Source organism: Engystomops pustulosus, chromosome 1 (assembly GCF_040894005.1).
Source record: "Engystomops pustulosus chromosome 1, aEngPut4.maternal, whole genome shotgun sequence".
Lineage (NCBI taxonomy): Eukaryota > Metazoa > Chordata > Amphibia > Anura > Leptodactylidae > Engystomops > Engystomops pustulosus.
In genome coordinates, this window is record NC_092411.1 from 116,679,847 (window position 1) to 116,702,536 (window position 22,690).

General features: G+C 38.5%; 1 protein-coding gene across 1 annotated transcript in view; it reads right to left on the reverse strand.

Annotated features, from left to right (window-relative positions):
* Positions 1 to 5,766: 5,766 nt before the first annotated feature.
* Positions 5,767 to 22,690, reverse strand: part of GDA (guanine deaminase) — a 35,338-nt gene continuing 18,414 nt past the window's right edge. The window contains exons 5-14 of the mRNA XM_072150959.1: positions 21,738 to 21,843; positions 21,278 to 21,305; positions 20,594 to 20,701; positions 18,491 to 18,598; positions 17,248 to 17,345; positions 16,955 to 17,022; positions 14,696 to 14,947; positions 12,045 to 12,163; positions 9,128 to 9,155; positions 5,767 to 5,998 (exon numbers count right to left, since the gene is read on the reverse strand). Of these exons, the coding sequence (XP_072007060.1) occupies positions 5,928 to 5,998; positions 9,128 to 9,155; positions 12,045 to 12,163; positions 14,696 to 14,947; positions 16,955 to 17,022; positions 17,248 to 17,345; positions 18,491 to 18,598; positions 20,594 to 20,701; positions 21,278 to 21,305; positions 21,738 to 21,843 (986 nt within the window). The 3' untranslated portion in view covers positions 5,767 to 5,927. The remainder of the gene's footprint in view (positions 5,999 to 9,127; positions 9,156 to 12,044; positions 12,164 to 14,695; positions 14,948 to 16,954; positions 17,023 to 17,247; positions 17,346 to 18,490; positions 18,599 to 20,593; positions 20,702 to 21,277; positions 21,306 to 21,737; positions 21,844 to 22,690) is intronic.

The window sequence follows — 22,690 nt, forward strand, 5'->3', positions numbered from 1 at the left end:
AATGTACCATTAAACCACTGGAGTGCTGGTTGTTGGAAATGGGCCTATTTACACCTATGTAGATATTGCATTCGATCAAAAGAAAAGTTAAATGAAATGTTACCTTTCCCTCTGCAGAGCAGTGTCCCATGGGAGTGGCCAATGAGAAGCGGTTTGTCCCCCACCTTTTGCAAACTGCTCCATCATGCGTCTATTTCAAATAACAAATAAAAACACCCATATCCATGAGGACCCCTTAGGAAGCCACTATACATGGTGGAATGCATAGGGTCGTATTGACTCTGCCTCACACTCCCTTTCCCCCCCTTTTGGACATTGACTGGTGATCTTTTTCACTGCACATTATATTTTCACGACCAAAAAAGAGACAAAGGGAGTGTGTATAGGCCAACAATATATATATACAAATCTTTATTTATTTATACAAATAACAAAACATGCATGTTCTTAAAAACACCTAAAACGTACAAAAAGTACATCCAGTTTGACCCATGTATATGACCGCAATAGGTCTATACATAACACATAACCCTATATAGACAACAAATGCTAATCGGTTGCCTGTTTATTGCCCTGTAAAAACAATATCTACAAAGGGGAGCTGGTATGTCACAAAATAGTGTCAAAGTCAACTACTGATGGTTCCCTAAAGTATAATACACATGTTAAGGCACAAACAGGAGCAAATAATGAAAGCACACTCAAGATAAATACAGATAAGTTGCTGATATAAGATTACCCATCCATCTGATAAGCCTGGAGTGGACGAGTGTGCAAAGGGTGATGTGGGCAAGCAAATCCCCACGCGTTTCGTCGCTACATGCGACTTCCTCAGGGGTCCATAATGCATTAGCGGACGATGGTCCGGTATAAATGCACCTGTGCCCCTCCCCAGGGTGAAAAATAGCCACTCACATACCTCCCATTGATCATGCAGCTGTAATCTCTAAGCGTTCGCGGCAACGCGACCGCCGTCTACTGGTCATGTGACCTATTTCTGGTCTCGCGGTAGTTGGAAAGTCTACTGGTCATGTGACCCATTTCTGGTCTCGCGGTCTATATAGGGTTATGTGTTATGTATAGACCTATTGCGGTCATATACATGGGTCAAACTGGATGTACTTTTTGTACGTTTTAGGTGTTTTTAAGAACATGCATGTTTTGTTATTTGTATAGATAAATAAAGATTTGTATATATATATTGTTGGCCTATACACACTCCCTTTGTCTCTTTTTTGGTCTTGTACTTGTAATTAGAGTGTGGTGGCCCATTAAGGCACTTTGTTGAACATATTTTTGCTGTGCGGGTTTCTTTTTTCTTTTGCATGCACATTATATTTTGTCAGCATCCTACTGCATACTAATATTTCATTTATTTTGTACCATTTTATTATTATTTTGATGATTCTTTGATGTTTTGTTTGGGTGATGATAGTGGATTATATTATGATGTAATGAATGGTCAGGTTTCGCTTTACTTTCGTTTTACTTGGTGGTATTTGTTGGGTGAGGGGGTCTGGGTTATTCTGGTTTTCAATTACAGATAATGGACAGTAAATATATATTACTTACTGTCTATGTTTGGGTCTGGCCCAGACCGCAGTACGACCCTGTATTGGTTATGACCACCACCATTTGTGTTTTAAATGTATGTTTTCAGGTCCGGATGCCATATGTTTTTATATATTGCATCAATAATGAAGCTTAAAGGGGTATTTCCATCTGGGTATTCACATTTTATTTAATTAATCTACCATTTATATACATTTCTTCAATAGCATGTTATTAAAAATAATTTACCTGTGTCAAGATACTTTCCCATAAATGTAACCATTTTGTCAATTAGAAATGAGATAGCTGTCCTTGGATCGGCCACACTCGCACCCTGGCTGCAGGGGCCAGACATTGGGGCACATTTACTAAGGGTCCGCAGCCGCGAATCCGTCAAGTTTTTCCCGAATATTTCCGCTTTGCGCTGTATTTCACGGGATTGTGGTGTGGCCACCGGACAACCCGAAGGATTTGGAAAACCGCGGAATTTAAAAAGCCATTTGTGTCGCAAGATCAAGCACTCACATACACCAGAAAAAAGCAGGTGAACTTCGGCGGACCTCAGCGCAGCAGCGAAACCTGGTGAATATCGGCGCACGGACCTCCATCATCCAAACATCCAATTGCAGAAATTTATGTATATGTGTGTACTATAGGGATATACTGAGTTTGTCAGGCTCTATTTTTATATAGGTATTGAGAGATGGGAGAATGACCTAGGCCAGGTCACTAATGAGCGTAGGAAGGATTTTTTGGCACTGGTCCTGTTTCTGCCTTCTATTGAGGGTCAATTGCTGTCCCAGCTGGCGTATTCTTGGTACATAAATTAGGGCTGTGTGCCGAGTCTACTCGTTTTAATGTTGGGAATCAAAATGTTACTGGCGTGTTGTTGGAATTGAAAGACCCTGCCCAACAGTGCTCTCTTCTGGGTCTGCTAGGTGGATGGTCCAGCAGTTGTGGGTCTGCAGTGTCTATTGCTCCCCAGATTGGTTAGGCAGGAACAGGAATTTTCTGCAATTGTTGCTCCCTGTATGAATGCAGTATCTGATTTAAGCATACCTGGACCGGGGTGGGGGTATGGAGGGATGGGGTAGGTGGGGGTATGGAGGGATGGGGTAGGTGGGAGAAGGTGAGTGCCTTGTTTTTGTGTGTTACTTAGCCCTGTGATGATGCCTTCCACAGCTCTATTTTTCACTGTAGAAATGGTTAATACTGATCTGATTTTTTATTTTTAAAAATTGAATGAAATTGACAGATGTATGTAATTAAAATGTTAAAGAAAAACGCATTTAATATGATTTGAATAAATTTAGTTTATTCATTCATTGTTGGTATTCATTATGGTGGATTACATATTGTATTTCAAAATTTGAAGAACAAAGCATACAACAATTTGAAACATGTTGCTATTTAAACAGTAAATAGTATTAAAATGTATGTACCGTAATGTACAGAGATGTATTCCACAGCTATTGATTTTTTGTATGTAACTCCTTTCAATATATTGCTGATTCACTGGGATTAGCATTAGCATTTTATTGTAAGCCATTTTATTTTAGCTTATAAAACTGTAATTATTTTTGCAGCATGTTAACAAGCATATTTGTGACTATTTTTCTATTTAGTATACTGGAACAACAAATAAAGGGAAACAAAGGCGCTTATATGGCAAACACCCGTTGGTTCAAGGGAATCCTATTTCTGGTGGCTAAGGTCAGGTTAGTTGTGCTCTCACCTGGGGTTGTTATTCTCAGTGCATAACTACTCGGAGTGTGTCAAGAGATGATGTAGCGCTGCAGTGCTCCTACCGCTTCCTCCTGGAAGGACCGTATTGCAAATGGCAGTCGATTAAAGGGAACAAAGGGGAACTTCCTCGGTGCGCTGCTACATCGATTTCAGGCTCAACCAATGTTTGATCAATGTTTGACCAATGTAAGGCCAATAAAACAACCCTAGATTACCACTGCTTTTCAGTCAGCAATATTCCTCCTCCAACTAGATCATGAATATTCAAGAACCTGACGAAACGCATAGTTCATTATTTGAAACTTTGTGAATAAAGTGAATTTGTGATCAAACATTGGTTGAGCCTGAAATCGATGTAGCGGCGCACTGAGGAAGCTCCACTTTTTTCCCTTTAATCCACTGCTATTTTTCTATTTACACATTTTATTGTGTTAATTTCAAAAAAGGGTATGAAAATTTATCCAAAAAAATCCCCAAGGTCTGCTGGATTTAATGCTATATTGGAAATTTCTTCTAGAAACAATTACACTCTTACCTATGTGCTTCATCTGTCTTTCTATTTTACTATATTGTAAGGTTTTTCTAATTAAAAAAAATAGATACCCTTGCTTATATAATTATTAAAACAATACCTAAAATTTAGCAGCCAAAAAAAGCTAAATAAAATTCTGAACTGTAAGTAGCTCCTTTAAAGAATTCTCAGAAAAAAATTTATTGGTTTCACCAATGTACATCTGCCTTAACTTGTGTCCGTATGATTCCAACATATTGCAATTAACCTTCCATACCACCAAAATAATAAATGAGAAGAAGTTGAGTGCAACAGAGTTAAGACTGCACTATGGTCAGGGTCATAGTATAATAGGACAACAGTAATTACCTTATCAAATCATAAATTCACAAAAATGACGGTGAATCTAAAATATATGAAGTATTGACTTCCTCAAAAAAGAGCTATGCACATATAATGCTTAGCAATTTTATGGCAGGGGTGGTTAATTGCTCTACTGAGAATATCTAGTCCATTGATATCATTAAAGGTCAAACTGAGCCACATTTCAAGGAAGTTATGGTTGATGGATCTTTATAGTCACATGTATCAAAGTGCATCTAAAAAAAGTTAGATTTTAACTACTGGTTTTTTGTTCTATAACATACAATTCCTTTTAAATGAGTTTTCCCAAAAAAGAGTCATTAATGACCTCAGGATTTTCATAATAGTTATTTATAAAAATCCTGACACTGAAAAATGTAGAGCCAAGAATTTGACATCACAGCTTTATGTAAGAAATAGGTGAAGGACCCAGAGATGGGACCCACAGTTATCAGATAATATCTAGAGATGAGCGTGCACTAAAATGCTCGGGTGCTCGTTATTCGATACAAGCTTTTCCCGATGCTCGGGTGCTCGTATCGAATAACGAGCCCCATTAAAGTCAATGGGAGACCCGAGCATTTTTTTAGTAAAAGAGAACATTAAAAGAACAGTGCATAATAAAATATCCCAGATGTTTACTGATGTTTTACTTGTAAGAAAAAATTGAAATAACACTATTCTTCACTTTCCAGGTGTTCGTGCGTGTCTCCCGCTAAGTTAGGAGATGTTCAGAACATCTGGAATGTGAAGAATAGTGTTCTTTCAATGTGTTCTGCACTTAAATGGTCCTGTATTCACAGTTTTTAATGTTTTAATTCTATTCTTCACTTTGCAGATGTTAGCGCGTGTCTTCCGATAATGTCGGAGATGTGCGCGCACATCAGCAATGTGAAGAATAGTGTTATTTAAATGTGTTATGCCCTTAAATGTTCGTGTTTTCACTGTTTTTAATGTTTTAATTCTATTCTTCACATTGCAGGTGTGCGCGCGTGTCTCCCGATAGGTTCGGAGATACGCGCGCACAGCTGCAAAGTGAAGAATAGTGTTATTTAAATGTGTTCTGCCCTTAAATGTTTGTGTTTTCACTGTTTTTAATGTTTTAATTCTATTCTTCACATTGCAGGTGTGCGCGCGTGTCTTCCGATAGGTTCGGAGATACGCGCGCACAACTGCAAAGTGAAGAATAGAATTAAAACATTAAAAACAGTGAAAACACGAACATTTAAGTGCAGGACACATTGAAAGAACGCTATTCTTCACATTCCAGATGTTCCGAACATCTCCTAACTTAGCGGGAGACACGCGCAAACACCTGGAAAGTGAAGAATAGTGTTATTTCAATGTGTTCTTACAAGCAAAACATCAGTAAACATCTGGGTTATTTTATTATGTAATAAAAATACTGTTCTTCACTTAATTTAATGCTCGATCTCGAGCCGGCGAGATACTCGTCCGAGTAACGAGCCGGTCCGAGTATGCTAATACTCGACCGAGCAGTATACTCGGACGAGTATACTTGCTCATCTCTAATAATATCCCATACTGTAAATATATTTCTCGGAATCTGATTGAACATAAATTTTCTTTTTGAAGAAAAAAACCCTTAAAAAAATGCTTAATAAATATACTAAATGTCTTAATAACAATAAGTAAACATTGTGACAATTTGTAATATTGTTAATCTCTTAGAATTTGCTGTATTAAAAGTAAATCTCAAAGAATTCATTCACGAAGAATGTTAGTTCCTTTAACTTTAGAAACTGCTAGGAAATGGAACCACACGTCTTCCAGCCACATAAACAGCTTTGATGTTCCTGTCGTCTCCTACAGTAGAAAAAAAATAAATGAAAAAATGTAGCAGTCAATCATCAATCAAAATCAATCATAGACCCAGTCGCACTGCTTTGGCCAAAGAAAATTGCATTATTTTTCACCAATAAGATCAACTGGCTGTTCATATATGTATACAGAGGCTGGCAGTGCCACCCCGAACACTGTTGTGGACCTGCTGCATCATGAGTTTCAGGCACTAAAAAGCAATTGTTAGTGCTCAGGATTGCACCTCCAGCCTGTAGACAAACAAGAACCCACCAGTGACTGACCACAGCTGAATGAGAGCTGGGCTTTAGGTGAATATAAGCCATAAGCTTGAGGTGCCCCCAGCCATATATAAATAAAAATATATACCTGGACAATCGATTGAATTGAAATAAGCTTTATTAAAATATTCATCATAACAATTAGGCATATTATGTGCTGTTGCTGGAACACTGTACAAGGCTACAATATACAGCACAAGTCACACAGTGCATCTTCCTAAGTGCAACTCTTAAGTGCACAAACTGAATTATATCAGAATGTCACATAATAGAATATGACCTTGCACACTATCATCATCATCATCATCATATTCCCTCATCATTTTCACCTGATCTCACCATCACTGATTTCTCTCATCTGTAGTTATGTCTCCTTAATACTGCACCAGAAGTCCCAACCTTCTCTGCAATAGTTTTATCTGCATCTTTCTTTTGTATTGGTATGTCTGCTTGCATATCTAATTTCCTGCAGTTCCCTCTGTCTCTACGCCCTCTTTATTAACACCTGGTAGTTGTTATTAATTTGTCTTGGGTGTATAAATTGCTGGCTGTGGTCATACACAAAGCATCTTCCTAAGTGCAACTCTTAAATGCACAAACTGAATTATACCAGAATTGAGCCAGAAGGGAACAAAGGGACTTTTACTGTAAGTATTTGTCTCTTACTAATCACCAATCTCACGCATTTAACATGTTATCTGTAAAGCAAAGTCACACCATTACCTCTGCCCTCCTAAGCCTAACTAAATCTTGTGGATTTGCAGTTGCACTTAGGAAGATGTACTGTCAAGATGGTGCTGCTACGGCACCAACGGCACCTGCAGCACCAACTTGGCACTCTTACCCTATCACACCCCTTCAGCAGAAGCTCCATGTCCAATAATTTGGTGCAAAAGAGTGACAGAACCGGAACCAGACAGTAAGGAGCACCAGTTGTGGCATCATTGGAGCAACTGGAATGTAAGTGATCACAACCAGTGCCTTACAGAAAGTCTGGAGGAACACTGTACCAAGGCTCCAGTGGTAGCAAGCACCAGACAGCTTAAGGGCGGTACTTATCAAAAGTAGAGCTACGGGCAGTGTCAATTCTGCCAAACCAACAGCAGCATAACACTGTTTCACCACATTTACATTGAGGCCCACATCGGCACCCCACTGGAGTAACCCCTATGCTAGTTTGGCTGTTTTGTTATTGTCAGTAGTGTATTCTGTTTCCCTAATATAATGTAATTTGGTCGTGTCCATCTGTATTGTGCTGTATCACAATGTCTTGTAACTGTTTGTATGCAACTAAGGAACTAGGAACATGTAAAATGTGCCTCATGTAGTGTATGTAACTGTAACATAGCCTGTCTCTAACTGTGTAAAACAATTGCCAGAACACTATGTACAAAATAATTTCCTCCCCAGCAATCAATAAATCTACAATTGTATTGTATCATAAACTCCATTACACTACTTACTACATAATCATTTGAATAAAGCTTTAGAAGGCAATAAAAGAAAAAAAAAATGTCACTTGCCATTGAAGCCCAAAACTAGGGGGACATGATCTGTATATGGTTGGTGCATAAAATTAGAATCTTCAAAGGGTGAAAACTTTATTTGGTTAGCAAATAGCTTTAGTGATTTTAGTATTTTTAGCACGATAGCACGATGAGCAATAAACACAAAGAGGATGGATAAATTGCTAATGAAGTTTAATGTAGATAAATGTAAGGGCATGCATTTGTACCATGGAAATAAAAAGTACTAGTGTGTATTAAATAGTACAGTAAATAAAACAGCAAAGTTTTGCCCTTATGCAAACCACAATTCAAAACAAACATGGAGAACTGCATACCATACAGTGTAGAAGAAGGATAAAGTTGTGTGTAAAGAGGGGAACCAAGGGAGTCATGTAGCTTACAAAAGACAAAATATCAAAATTGGTGTTAATCAGTTTGCAAAAAATATGTTCACAGGAGACTACAAAGTATAAATATGTGAATAAGAAGTATAGAGAGACATATTTTGTTATGATCATTTTTTATAATTAGTATGAGTTGGACTTGACAGACCTGTGTCTTTATTACTCTATAACTACAATATAGTTTCTTCTAGACACTTTTAAAATAAAGTTTAAAAAAGGAAAGTGAAAATAAACAAAACCTCAAGAATTGAAATATTAAAGCAGAAATCATGGTTTTTGATACCAAAATCCAAGTGAAAAATCAGCCAGCGAAATATCCCCTTATACTTAAAAAGGTTTGAAAAAGTGATTACCTGTAATGATAGTACATTGCCAAGGACAACGAGCCCTAAAACCGACCCCCCAAACATCCCCTGTCTGCTTACTGAGTCGACCCTAAACAGTGGCCAGTAGCTGGGCATCATTCCCATCCTACACCAAGAGGAATAGTCAAGAATCCAGGTCGCAACAGAGATAGCGAAGCAATAAATTGTTGGAGATACAGAAGAATAGTTAAAAACAGAAGCCAAGATCAAAAAATACCAGAAAAACAGAGTCTCAATCATGGGGTATATTTATGTGCATGCAGAAAATCTGCCCCAGGTGCTTGGGGCAGAGCTCTGTCAATCTCAGCGAGTTAACTATTGCTCTTTCAGAGCTGAGCTGCAAAATAGATGGGTGTGGTGTAATCAATTATAACAGTCAAGCAGCTACAGCCATGTTGACACAACAAAAAATTGTGAAAACAGAGAAAATCCGCATATCCTCAGTCTTCTAGCCAAACCGAGGAACATGCCGACACAGATGTGATATAGTCATTCATTTTCTTTTATATTTTTCAGTATTCTAAATTTTAAAATTATACTTATTCATGGAATATTCAAAGAAAAATACAGTACATACCAAGATACAGGAATTTCTGCAGAATTTCCTGAAGAAAAAAAATTATAAAAAATTCCAGCTTATTTCCAAATAAAAAATGTCAATACATTATTAGAACTAATGACACTCAAGTATAAAACAACATTTTTAGAGTATCTAAAAATTCACCAATTTCCATTAAAAATATTTAAAAATCACATGCAAATGAGCTGAAAGGAGAGAGTGTCTTTTTGCATGAGATGTGTGATTCTGGGAAGTTGAAGGAGCAACCCTTCAGACACGCCTATCTTAGGCTCTATAATGAATAGAACCATGTAACTGGTAGAACTTAAATACACAGCTCAAAAAATAAAGGGAGCACTCAAATGACATATTCTAGATGTGAAAGAATTAAATATTCTTATTGAATACTTTCTTCTGTACAAATTTGAAAGGGCTGACATCAAAATCACTAAAAAATCATCAATGGAAATCAAATTTAACAACCAATGGAGGCCTGGATTTGGAGTCACCAACAAAATCAAAGTGGAAAAAAAACTACAGGCTTAATATTGCGTGTGGCCTCCGAAGGGATCTGCTTGCCGACCTGGACTAAATCATCCGCCAACTCCTGGAAGTCTGTGGTGCTACATGATGTTGGTGGATGGAGCGAGACATGTCCCACAAGTGCTCAATTTGATTCAGGTCTGGGGAATGAGCAGGCCAGTCCATAGCGTTTATTCATTTTGCAGGAACTGCTGACATACTTCAGCCTCTAGCATTGTCCTGCATTAGGAGGAAGCCAGGGCTACCGCACCAGCATATGGTCTCACAAGGGGTCTGAGGATCTCATCTCGGTACCTAATGGCAGTCAGGCTACCTCTGGCGAGCACATAGAGGGCTGTGCGGCTCTCCAAAGAAATGCCATCCCACACCATTACTGACCCAGTGCCAAACTGGTCAAGCTGAAGAGTATTGAAGGCAGCAGATTACTCTCCATGGTGTCTCCAGACTCTGTCACTTCTGTCACATGTGCGCAGTGTTACCCTGCTTTCATTTGTGAAAAGCACAGGGTGCAAATGCCAAACTTTTTGCATGATGTTGGGCTGTGAGCACAACCCCCATCTGCGAATGTCATTCCATCCACATTTCACTCCATCCTCATGGAGTCAGTTTCTAACCGTTTGTGCAAAGGTTCTTTCCACACCTCGCATTGATGTGCAATACTGGATGAGCTGCACTACCTGAGACAATTTTGTGTGTTGCCAAGGCATTGTAGGGAGGTCAAGCAAGCACATGGACAATACTGAGCCTCATTTTGTCTTGTTTTACGGACATTACATCAAAGTTTAATCGGCCTTATATGTGTTTTTCCACCTTAATTTTGTGGGTGACTCCAAATCCAGGCCTCCATTGGTTAATAAATTTGATTTCCATCAATGATTTGTTTGTTATTTTGTTTTTGGAACATTCAACTTTGTACAGAGCTAAGTATTCAATGAGAATATTTCATTCATTCAGATCTAGGATATGTCATTTGAGTGTTCCCCTTAATTTTTTTGAGCAGTGTATGAGAATCTCCATTTTAAAACTGCACCACATAGATAAAAACATAGGAGGATATTTATCAGGACCTCTGCACACCGCCAGTGGCGCAGAGGCCCTGAAATAATCGCAAATGCTAGCTTATTGCTAGCTTTTGTGATTATTTGCCCTGATCCGCCACCTTCATGGCAGTGGGGCCTGAAGGTAAGGGGCGCGGCTGGCCGAGCGGAGGGCGCGGCTGGATGGGAGTGAGCCGGCGCGGGGCGTTACTGTGCACTTGCTGCCTGCGCACTTGCTGCTGCTGGCGACTTTTCATATGTGAAAAGTCGCTGGCTGCGGTTTTTTTTACGCATCGCCTTGCGTAGGATAAACGCTTCACAGCCTTCCGCCGCGATACATCAAGAGGCAGCGCCAGCGTATGATAAATATCCCCCATATTTGGGAATTAAATGTTTATTTCCAACTTGCATTCTCAAATGTGTATTAATCTGCATATATCTGTTCTACACCACTGCAAGTAGCAGTTCTAGTTCACTTTTAAAGTTGATATTCTCATCTTTGATATTATACAGGAAGCATGGTTTTAGGTGTAAATAGGTGATATTTAACCTTAAAGATAAAATGCTTAAAAATATAGTCTATACCTTTCCTGAGATTGCTGTTAGTTTAGTGGTGAACCCCAAATTTACAGCCAAATTCAGGACTCTACTGCCTTACTGTTGCCACAGAGCAAGGCATTGTGACAAGGTAGCAAAGTACATAGTAAGGGGAGTGCATAAATAATCATATGGCGGAGCCGAGAAGCACTCCGGTGACGTAGTCTGAGTGCCTGCGGATTATCTACTTTTTTTTTACATTAATCTGGACGTCCCTGAAGATATCAAAGATGTTCCCAAAGGATGAGCAAGTTTGGACATCTACAATCAGTAAACCTGATAGTAGATGTCCTTTAATTCAATTTTGTGCTGCTCCCTGCCAATGAAAAGAAAGTTTTTTATTGTTTGGTCAATGATTTTTTATTTTGATTGCTTCTATAATGCATTGGTAAAGTCAATATACCAATACATAAAGTCTGTTAGACAGAACTAACAGGAATCCTATAAGGGCCACCTTCGGGCATGTCCTAACTTGGCACAACTAGAATTCATTCATGACAGCTATAGGAGCCACTTTGAATGTACAATTACTTCAATTTGTAGCAAGCGGTTAAAGTTTGGTACACATCTACCATTTTCTACATAGATGTAGTTTTTTATTTAATGTTTTGAGAATTCTTAACGTAGCCATCAACAGATTGAGCAAAGTTTGTGCTCCTGACATCTCTGTTTAAGTAAACAATTGCTTAAATACCTAAAGTAAATTGCAAGTTTCGGAGTGAAATGTAGAATAAAAAATGCAAAAATTAAACCAATACCTCTTTAGGGATATGAGAAAAAACTTCAAAATGACTGTCTTTGGCATCGGGGTTGATCAAAAGTGCATCAAATTCCTTACCAACCTCAAAGTTCCCTGTCATGTGGTCAATGCTTAATGCTGTAAAGAAATTGAAATAATAAGAATTGTATCTACTATAAATAGTATTCTTCTATAATACATCTTCACTGATAAATAGTATTTGTATAGGACTTCAAATACTTGAAATTGTGACAATTTTCTATCAGCAGAGCAGATCTGTTCTAGTTCTATAAAATGGAAGCAACGTTCGCATTGGCCTGGTAGATATGAGCAACTAAAATAGTCTTCCTTGTCCCTGATTCCTATTGTTTCATCTCATTATGTTATTACTCTGTAACGTTTTGTTATATTTACACTCACCGGCCACTTTATTAGGTACACCTGTCCAACTGCTCGTTAACACTTAATTTCTAATCAGCCAAACACATGGCGGCAACTCAGTGCATTTAGGCATGTAGACATGGTCAAGACAATCTCCTGCAGTTCAAACCGAGCATCAGTATGGGGAAGAAAGGTGATTTGAGTGCCTTTGAACATGGCGTGGTTGTTGATGCCAGAAGGGCTGGTCTGAGTATTTCAGAAACTGCTGATCTACTGGGATTCCCCCCCCCCATCTCTAGGGTTTACAGAGAATGGTCCGAAAAAGAAAAAACATCCAGTGAGCGGCAGTTCTGTGGGTGGAAATGTCTTGTTGATGCCAGAGGTCAGAGGAGAATGGGCAGACTGGTTCGAGCTGATAGAAAGGCAACAGTGACTCAAATCGCCACCCGTTACAACCAAGGTAGGCAGAACTCATCTCTGAACTCACAGTACGTCGAACTTTGAGGAAGATGGGCTACAGCAGCAGAAGACCACACCGGGTGCCACTCCTTTCAGCTAAGATCAGGAAACTGAGGCTACAATTTGCGCAAGCTCATCGAAATTGGACAGTAGAATATTGGAAAAACGTTGCCTGGTCTGATGAGTCTCGATTTCTGCTGCGACATTCGGATGGTAGGGTCAGAATTTGGCCTCAACAACATGAAAGCATGGATCCATCCGGCCTTGTATCAACGGTTCAGGCTGGTGGTGGTGGTGTCTTGGTGTGGGGAATATTTTCTTGGCACTCTTTGGGCCCCTTGGTACCAATTGAGCATCGTTGCAATGCCACAGCCTACCTGAGTATTGTTGCTGACCATGTCCATCCCTTTATGACCACAATGTACCCAACATCTGATGGATACTTTTAGCAGGATAATGCGCCATGTCATAAAGCTGGAATCATCTCAGACTGGTTTCTTGAACATGCCAATGAGTTCACTGTACTCAAATGGCCTCCACAGTCACCAGATCTCAATCCAATAGAGCATCTGTGGGATGTGGTGGAACGGGAGATTCGCATCATGGATGTGCAGCCGACAAATCTGCAGCAACTGTGTGATGCCATCATGTCAATATGGACCAAAATCTCTGAGGAATGCTTCCAGCACCTTGTTGAATCTATGCCACGAAGACTTGAGGCAGTTCTGAAGGCAAAAGGGGGTCCAACTAGAGATGAGCGAGTATACTCGTCCGAGTATACTGCTCGGTCGAGTATTAGCATACTCGGACCGGCTCGTTACTCGGACGAGTATCTCGCCGGCTCGAGTTCGAGCATTAAATTAATAAAAGACACAGCAGAACAGTGTTTACACTGTTCTTCAACACATAACACATGTCTCCAGATGTAATTGTAAGAATACATTAATAAAACACTATTCTTCACTTTACAGGTGTTCGCGCGTGTCTCCCGCTAAGTTCGGAGATGTGCGCCGAACATCAGCAATGTAAAGAATAGTGTTATTTGAATGTGTTCTGCAATGTGGACTTAAATGCTCGTGTTTTCACTGTTTTTATTCTATTCTTCACATTGCTGATGTTAGCGCGTATCTCCAAACTTAGCGGGAGACATGCGCGAACATCTGCAAAGTGAAGAATAGAATAAAAATAGTGCAAACTGTGAAAACAAGAGCATTTAAGTGCAGAACACATTCAAATAACACTATTCTTCACATTGTTGATGTGCGCGCACATCTCCGACATTATCGGAAGACTTGTGCTAACATCTGCAAAGTGAAGAATAGAATAAAAACAGTTAAAACAGTGAAAACAGTGAACACAGGACCATTTAATTGCAGAACACATTGAAAGAACACTATTCTTCACATCCAGATGTTCGGCGCACATCTCCTAACTTAGCGGGAGACACGCGCGAACACCTGTAAAGTGAAGAATAGTGTTTTTTTAATGTATTCTTACAATTAAAACATCTGGAAACATGTGGAATGTGTTATTATTTACTGTTCTTTTAATGTGTTGTGTTAGTGAAAAAATGCTCGGGTCTCCCATTGACTTTAATGGGGCTCGTTATTCGGTACGAGCACTCGAGCATCGGGAAAAGTTCGTACCGAATAACGAGCACCCGAGCATTTTAGTGCTCGCTCATCTCTAGGTCCAACCCGTTACTAGCATAGTGTACCTAATAAAGTGGCCGGTGAGTGTATATGTGTACCCCTTGTGAGCGACTACTTATTATATGCACTAAATGTGTACCAGATTTTCAGGATAGATACTACTTGAAATAGAACTTACCTTCGCTTCCTCCAAGAGTTGCTAGTCGGAATGCATCCTTGTAACTTAAAACGTTAGGATTTTTTTCAGGTGTTATTGGTATATTTTCAGCACCTCGATTTATTCCATTTGGGGTCATATTTCCCTTCTGCAAGCTTTCTAGGTCATTAGTATCCCAATCGTTTTTTGATCTTTCCATGAAAAGAATTTTTGAAGTTTCTATTGATTTCCGTATAGCATCAAGTAATGATATGGAATACCCGCCAGCAACATCTAAAGGAGATATTATATCTAGATTTCAATCTTTTCTTACATTAATTATTTCAGTTATGCCCTCTGAAAAGACATAGACTGATGTAATTTACATATACTATACCAAATATACACATATACAGTGGGGGAAATAAGTCATTGATCTCATGCTGATTTTGCAAGTTTTCCCACCTAAAGAATGGAGAGGTCTGTTATTTTTATTGTAGGTACACTTGTGAGAGACAAAATCTTTTAAAATAAATAATTAGCATTTTAGTGCATGCAATAAGTATTTCATCCCATAGAAACACAGAACGCAATATTTGGTACAGAAACAAATGACAAGAAAGGTTCCTGTATTTCTTGACCAAGTTTGCACAAACTGTAGCAGGAATTTTGACCCAGTCCTCCATACAGATCTTCAGGAAAACGTAGCAAGTCCTGCATGATTTCAATCCATGGCGGCGTAGTGTGTTACTAATGGTAATCTTTAAGTCTGTGTTCCCAGCTTGCTTCAGGTTATTAACCAGGTCCTCCTGTGTAGTTCTGAGCTGATTCTTAACCTTTCTCAGAATCATCTTTACCCCATGAGGTGAGATCTTGCATGAAGCCCCAGACCGATGAAGATAGACTGTTATCTGGTGTTTCTCCTGCTATTTTCCATTACAGGGTTAAATGCCTGGAATAACCGTTATTAATTAGTTTGATAGATTGGACATTTTGGTACACTGTGATACCTAACAGGTTTATGATTTTTACTGTTTATTTATATTTATATTAATTCTGGGGAAAGAGGGGTGATTTGAAAAAAAATGTTAACTATTGTTTTTTACTATTTTTCAGACCCCCTAGGGTACTTTAACACTAGGTTGTCTGATTGAACCTCTGCCATATCATGTACCACTGGCACAGATATCTTACAGCCTCGGGTCTTACAAACCCAAGGCTGTTATGGAGACAGATGAGATCGTCAGGGAACGATGATCAAAGCCAAAGCCAAGATGGTGGGGCAAATGCGCCACCAGCTATTTATCGCCACCGGCAAAACTAGCACTGATGGTGTCTGTTACCAGTGGTTGTTTGCTGCAATATGCAGCAAACACTAACCAGGTATGAAGAGGGCTCATCCTGTGAGCCCTCTCCAAATAACTGCAGCCGACGTGTGACATAGCTATAGGGGTTAAAGAAAAACTAACAGCACTGAGAGAGATAGAATTCTTGCTGATTGGTAGGGGATCAAATACTTATTTCATGCAATTAAATGCTAATTAATTATTTAAAAATCACACAATGGGGCACATTTACTAAGGGTCCGCAGCCGCGAATCCGTCGGGTTTTTCCCAAATATTTCCACTCTGCGCTGTATTGCATGGGATTGTGGCGCACGCGATCGATTTTTGGCGCAACTGCGCCGACTTTCATGCGACAGAAATCGGGGGGCGTGGCCACCGGACAACCCGAAGGATTCGGAACAACCGCAGAATTTAAAAAGCCATTTGTGTCGCAAGATCAAGCACTCACATACACCAGAAAAAAGCAGGTGAACTCCGGTGGACCTCGGCGCAGCAGCGACACCTGGTGAATATCGGCGCACGGACCTTAGTGGATCCCGGCAGAACCCATATCAGCGCCGGAGAACCCGCCGCTGGATCGCGACTGGACCGGGTAAGTAAATGTGCCCCAATGTGTTTTTAATTCTGCCTCTCACAGTTGAAGTGTTCCTGCAAAAGAAATAACATACTTTTCCATTCTTTGTAGGTGGGAAAACTTGCGATTTTGTCCTGGGTCAAAATATTTATTTCCCCACTGTATATATATATATAGATATATAGATAGATAGATAGAGAATAGATAGAGAATAGATAGATAGATAGATAGATAGATAGATAGATAGATAGATAGATAGATAGATAGATAGAGAGATAGATAGATAGATAGATAGATAGATAGATAGATAGATAGATAGATAGATAGATAGATAGATAGATAGAGTATGCTTTTCATAAAATTCTTATCTACATGTCTTACCAGTCCCAAGACCCACTTTAACTCTGTGGTTTAGAACATTTCGAACATCAAGGTGACCACTGCACAATCTAAAGGTAACAGAATGGATAAATGAATTAAATTCTAGCTTTTCTTATCTAATCACCATGAAAGACATAATAAAATACATTATCAAAACATGTTATAACATTCAAGTAAACATGACATTCTATAGATTTTATATTTTAAATCTGCGGCTAACATTTCAGGAATACATTTAATGGTAATTTTAAGTCATAAATTGCTTCTATTTATGTATAAAGAAATGAACTTACGAAATATTTGAATTAGGGCAATGTGATACTGCAGCACCCCTCTCTCTAAATATGTCCAGCTCTTCATTAGTCAGGTAGCAGCCGTGAGCCATAACTGTCTGAAACAGAAAACCCAAAAAAGGAAAAGGAAACGTGGCAAATGTATCAATCTATATTATTGGGTATTAGACAATCAGCATTTATTACTATCTGAGGCAAAATGCTCAACTCAGGGGCTCACAGTCCATAAAGTCTGACATAGACAGCCCAAGCCACAAACAGAAATAGGACTGCTAGGAGGTTTGTGGCATGGAAAGCCTGCTCTCTCAGAACATCAGGAAATAGTGGAGGGAGTGCTCCTGCACACTATAACAGCCGGTAAATCTGCAGGTCTGAGGGCTCTGGTAACACCCTTCAGGAACTATTCAGACTCATTAGCATAATTTTGAAATTTGATATACATATAAGAAGATTACCACAGTCACTATGCATGGATATTTGATTAAGTGCCCCTGGATTATCATGCTTGATTTTGATGGTAGATTTCCTTTTAGACATTTCTGCTTAAACAGTAGTTATATATGGTAACTATTGTCTTGTAATTACCATAATTAATTTAAATAATTACAAGAAACAGAATACAAAATGTTCCTCTAGTCTTTGGTGTCTTCTTTAATATGGTAATGATGCTCTAAGGAGAAGATAATTACGATGAGAGAAGGATGGGAGGCTATGTGTATATGAGATCAGGAGTGCATGATATACAGGTGCTTTGCTGCCTGAATGGTTTGATGGAGCCAAAAGCTTGTAGGAAGGAAGTCTATAATAAATATCCAATAAGTTTAAACTATGGGGTAAATTTATTATGCCTTCCCCACCAGTTTTCTTGCTGAGAAGGCATACAAATCTCCATATATCGCCAGTTCTAATGCTTTTCCAGGAGGTGGGTTAGGGTGTGAACATCCCAGCCCGTTGTATTTACTAAAGCCTTCTCCCAAAAACCTATGGAGTCTATAGTACAAATCTCTACCAGGTCAGACCTGGTCTAAACAGGTCCACTTGGCAGAGTTTGCGCCTGTATATACTAATCTAGTTTAATTACTCTTAGTAGATCATAGCACTAGAGCCCTGACAAGGGCAATTTTAAGATTGACCTTCAAAATGCCAGTCTTAAAAAATTCCCCCCAGTGTTTTCAATATTTTGTGCATTTTGGCTAATAAAAAAATAAACCTGTCTTTACAGTAAACTGTGCTTTCAAATTACCTTGTTTGTCAGAAGTTTGTTTCTATTGTATACTTCGGTATAGTTTTTGTAACTAGGAAACAGTCTCAGGACTTCTTTAATTTCAGCAGGACACTCACTGATGTGACTCTAAGACGACATAATAATAATAATAATAATAATAATAATAATTCCTTTATTTATATAGTGCACACAGATTACACAGCGCTGAACAGAGCTTGCCAAAATCGGTCCCTGTCCCCAATGGGGCTCACAATCTAATCAACCTACCAGTATGTTTTGGAGTGTGGGAGGAAACCGGGGGACCCAGAGGAAACCCACACAAACACAGAGAGAACATACAAACTCTTTGCAGATGTTGACCCTGGGACTTAAACCCAGATCCCAAGTGCTGCAAGGCTGTAGTGCTAACCACTATACAGTACATACTACATGAGCAAAATAAAATACACCATTTAAAAAATTCTTGCCATTTATGTAGCTTTCCATCCAAGTTTTGATATACAGTAATTTTGAATTATGTTGTATATGCAGTTTGGATTTTGAAAATTTAGGGTTGTTATGGGAACAAGGAAATAAAATAAAGCTTCACCTTTCCTAAATCTTACAGTTGTTTATTGCAGCCTGAGGCTAAACTTCAGTAAATTACCAGAATCCAGAGAACATCACCAGAATTCACGAGGGGCAGAGAGATTTGTCTGCAAGTCAAGATTCTTCTTAAGTCTAGGACTGCCTATACATGCAGGGCTGCACCAGCTCTTTCTGCTATCTGAGGCGAAAAGTCAAGTGGTGCTCCCATCCCTCCCATCTACTTTGTGTAAGTATATAAATGGCTATATACATAATACTGATACTTAAAGGTTTCTTGTGTGAGATTTGAGGGGTAACAACAAGTTTGACACGGACATCTAGATACTTACAAGTTATAAACCTAACTGGAATAGAAAATAATCAGAAGAGAGAGAGAGACACTCCTGACACTTACAGCCTGGCAATGCAGGGACTCTTCCCTGTCCACTTTTTCTCTATCCAGACTGAGCTGGATCATGTTCAAAGCACCTTCCTGTTGTGAGCAGAAGTCGGGAGGAGAGTGTAGCTAGGGGCTTTTAAAGATTAACAGAAATTTAGGCCATAGTGCTAGTAAGGACCCCTCATACACTTCCACCACACTCACATGTCCGACCCAAACACTGAGCAACTGGAACCCCACCAGGGCCAAGTACAGGCAGTCCCCGGGTTACGTACAAGATAGGGTCTGTAGGTTTGTTCTCAAGTTGAACTTGTATGTAAGTCGGATCTGTATATTTTACAATTGTAGCCCAAGCCAAATTTTTTGGGTCTTTGTGACAATTAGATTTTAAAAATGTTAGATTGTCATAAGAACCAGGAATAACACTAAAACTTCATTGCAGATGACTGTGATACCTGTTATAGGTGTTTATTGTAGCCTAAGGCTAAAGTACAGTAAATTACCAACATCCAGAGGTCCGTTTGTAACTAGGGGTCGTATGTAAATCGGGTGTTCTTAAGTATGGGACCGCCTGTATAGGAAATATGAAATGTATGCGTATATGGAATCTTTGAAAAAAATGTGGTATGTTTCATCTGCCATATTAAAGGGAACCTGTCAGTTGGCTTGGGATCACTAAACTCATGGCATGCTTTTATTAAGCTGAATTTATTTATTCATACAAGGTGATTCATCTGTTTTTCATGGTTGCATCAATTTTTCACTGATCCTTATTAACCATAGTCTATGAGTGACCCACAAAAAGCAGATTAGAGTGGGACATGCTCTAAATGGGCCACTTGGTCCATTTAAATGGCTTTGTTAATTAAAGGGTTCCTTTTTGAGAGAAGAGTTCCCAGTAACTGAAGGGTAACCTAGCACAATTTGTTTCAGTGACATACAATGTAACCACTGGGGAACTCTGGTATCTCTCATAAATTGATGTCCTATCCATAAAAAAACACTCTGATCCAAATAATTAATATAGGTCTTATCTCCAAATAATAAAAGTAATTGAAAATTTAACCACAAACAACCCATTAAACCACTTTCTGGGTGAAGTACCTAGCATCATATAAAACATTTACAATATTATATTGCTTACATATTGTTACCTGTATATGTAGGTCATTCTCATCAGCAAGTTTTCCAAGTTCATTGAGTAACCTTTCACTACAGGATATTGCAAACCGAGGCGTTATGATAGGTTTTACTCTGTCATACTAAGAAAGTTACAAAGATGAAAATAAGTTATATATATATATATTACAAACAACTACATTCATTTGAATTATGCTTACAAATAAGAGCAAAAGTTTAGAGCACAACTTTTAACAAAAGTGGATAAATCACTAGATGATAATAGTAAACATTGGGGCTCATTTACTAAGGGTCCGTTGGACGCATTTTCGTCTGGTTTACCGATGATTTCCGGATTTTGCCATAGGTGACCGGATTTTGGCACATCAGTGTCGGCTTGCACGCAACAAAAATCGGGGGGCGAGCTGTCGGATGCAGGAACTTGGGCGCACAAGCTTAGGGAATCGCGGCAGACCCGAATCCTCATTGGACAACGCACCACGGGAACGTGACAGGACCGGTTAAGTAAATCTACCCCATAGTTTACTATCAACTTTCTGTCCTATTATCCAATTTCAGCTGATAGATTAAGGAACCTGATAATGTTTCGGTGCCTGGAGCTATGACAAAGCGTTCCTGATTTATCATGCATGATTTCGATGATAGATTTCCTTTTATATTCCTACAGTAATATAATAATTTATGTTTGACATACTCACTTTTTTCTTTTTTAAAACTTCAACAAACCTGTGAAAAAAAACATAATATATAGGTATATAATTTTAAATCAAACTAGTAATTATGACCCTAAAACAATTTCTGCTACTGTTACATAAGGGAAGACATTTCTTTTATTATTATCCTTTGTCTCTAAATTATTATACTGCTTAAAGCCTGATTGGGGCATAAATAGGCAATGTAGGATTCAACCCAGGACTGTGATCCTGAAGTGAATTAAGCAAAATATTTAAAAGAAATGTAAAAAAAATGTTAAAGTTTATACAAAATTATTACGAAATAAACAGCAAAATGGTACCAACAAAAACTTCAAACTGTCCTGTAAAAATCAAGCTCAAACGCAGCCCAATAGTCCAAAAATTTTAATCATTAGTCTTGAAATTCTAAGTGTCACTAAAAGGTGGCCTTTTTATTTAAAAAAATATGTATTATTTTTAGCACCTTTTAGTTTCCCTAATAGACTCTTCAGTAGTTTCTTTATACTTTTGATAAGTATCATTGTGATCCATGCAAATTTTTCCAATAAATGCTCTTTGACCATATTGATCTGTGGGAAAATAAAGAGAGAATCAAGAATTCATTACCAGCTATTATAGAAGTTTTTTTTTTTTTCTTTAGATAACCCCTTAGATATTGTGAGGAAAGTGACGGTGGATTGGAAACTGTAAAATAACTCAAGAGGTCTCCAAGAATCACTTACACTAGGCCCGCAGCGTTTTGACGGTTGCCACTAGAACATGAGTGATTAAGATTAAAAGTTAGAATACTGTGCTAGAGTTATCAAAGTGTCTTATACTAAATAATAAATCTAGCTAGGTTTTTAATATATCAGGTTTAAATTGTTAACTTCAAGCACAATTGTCAACTTGCAAATGCCCTATTTTGAGACATTTGAAAGACTTCATTTTAACCCATACAGCACTCAGCCCTTTTTTCGCTTTTTTTGTTTCTGTTTTTTACTCCCCTCATTAATATCTTTTTTTACATAGAAAATATTTGCCATTTTGCCAAATTCTGTAGCCAATAACTTTTTCACTCTTTAGTGTACAGACCTATGTAATGTGTTATTTTTTGGTGGTATGTGCTGGCATATTCATTTATATAACTTTGGGACCTAAATGACTGTTTGATTATTTTTTATTCAAATATTCATGGATGGGGAAAAAGTGGCGATTCAGAAATGTATGCTATTTTACGTTACAGTGTTCATGGCCGGGAATAATCTTTTTTTATATTTTGATAGAATGGGCATTTTGGGATGCAGTGATGCCTATCATGTTTATGATTTTTAGTGTTTATTTATTTATATATGTTTCCTAGGGAAAGGGGGGTGATTTAAACTTTTTTTACATTTTTTTTTATATGTTTGCAACCATTATTTCAGACCCTCTATG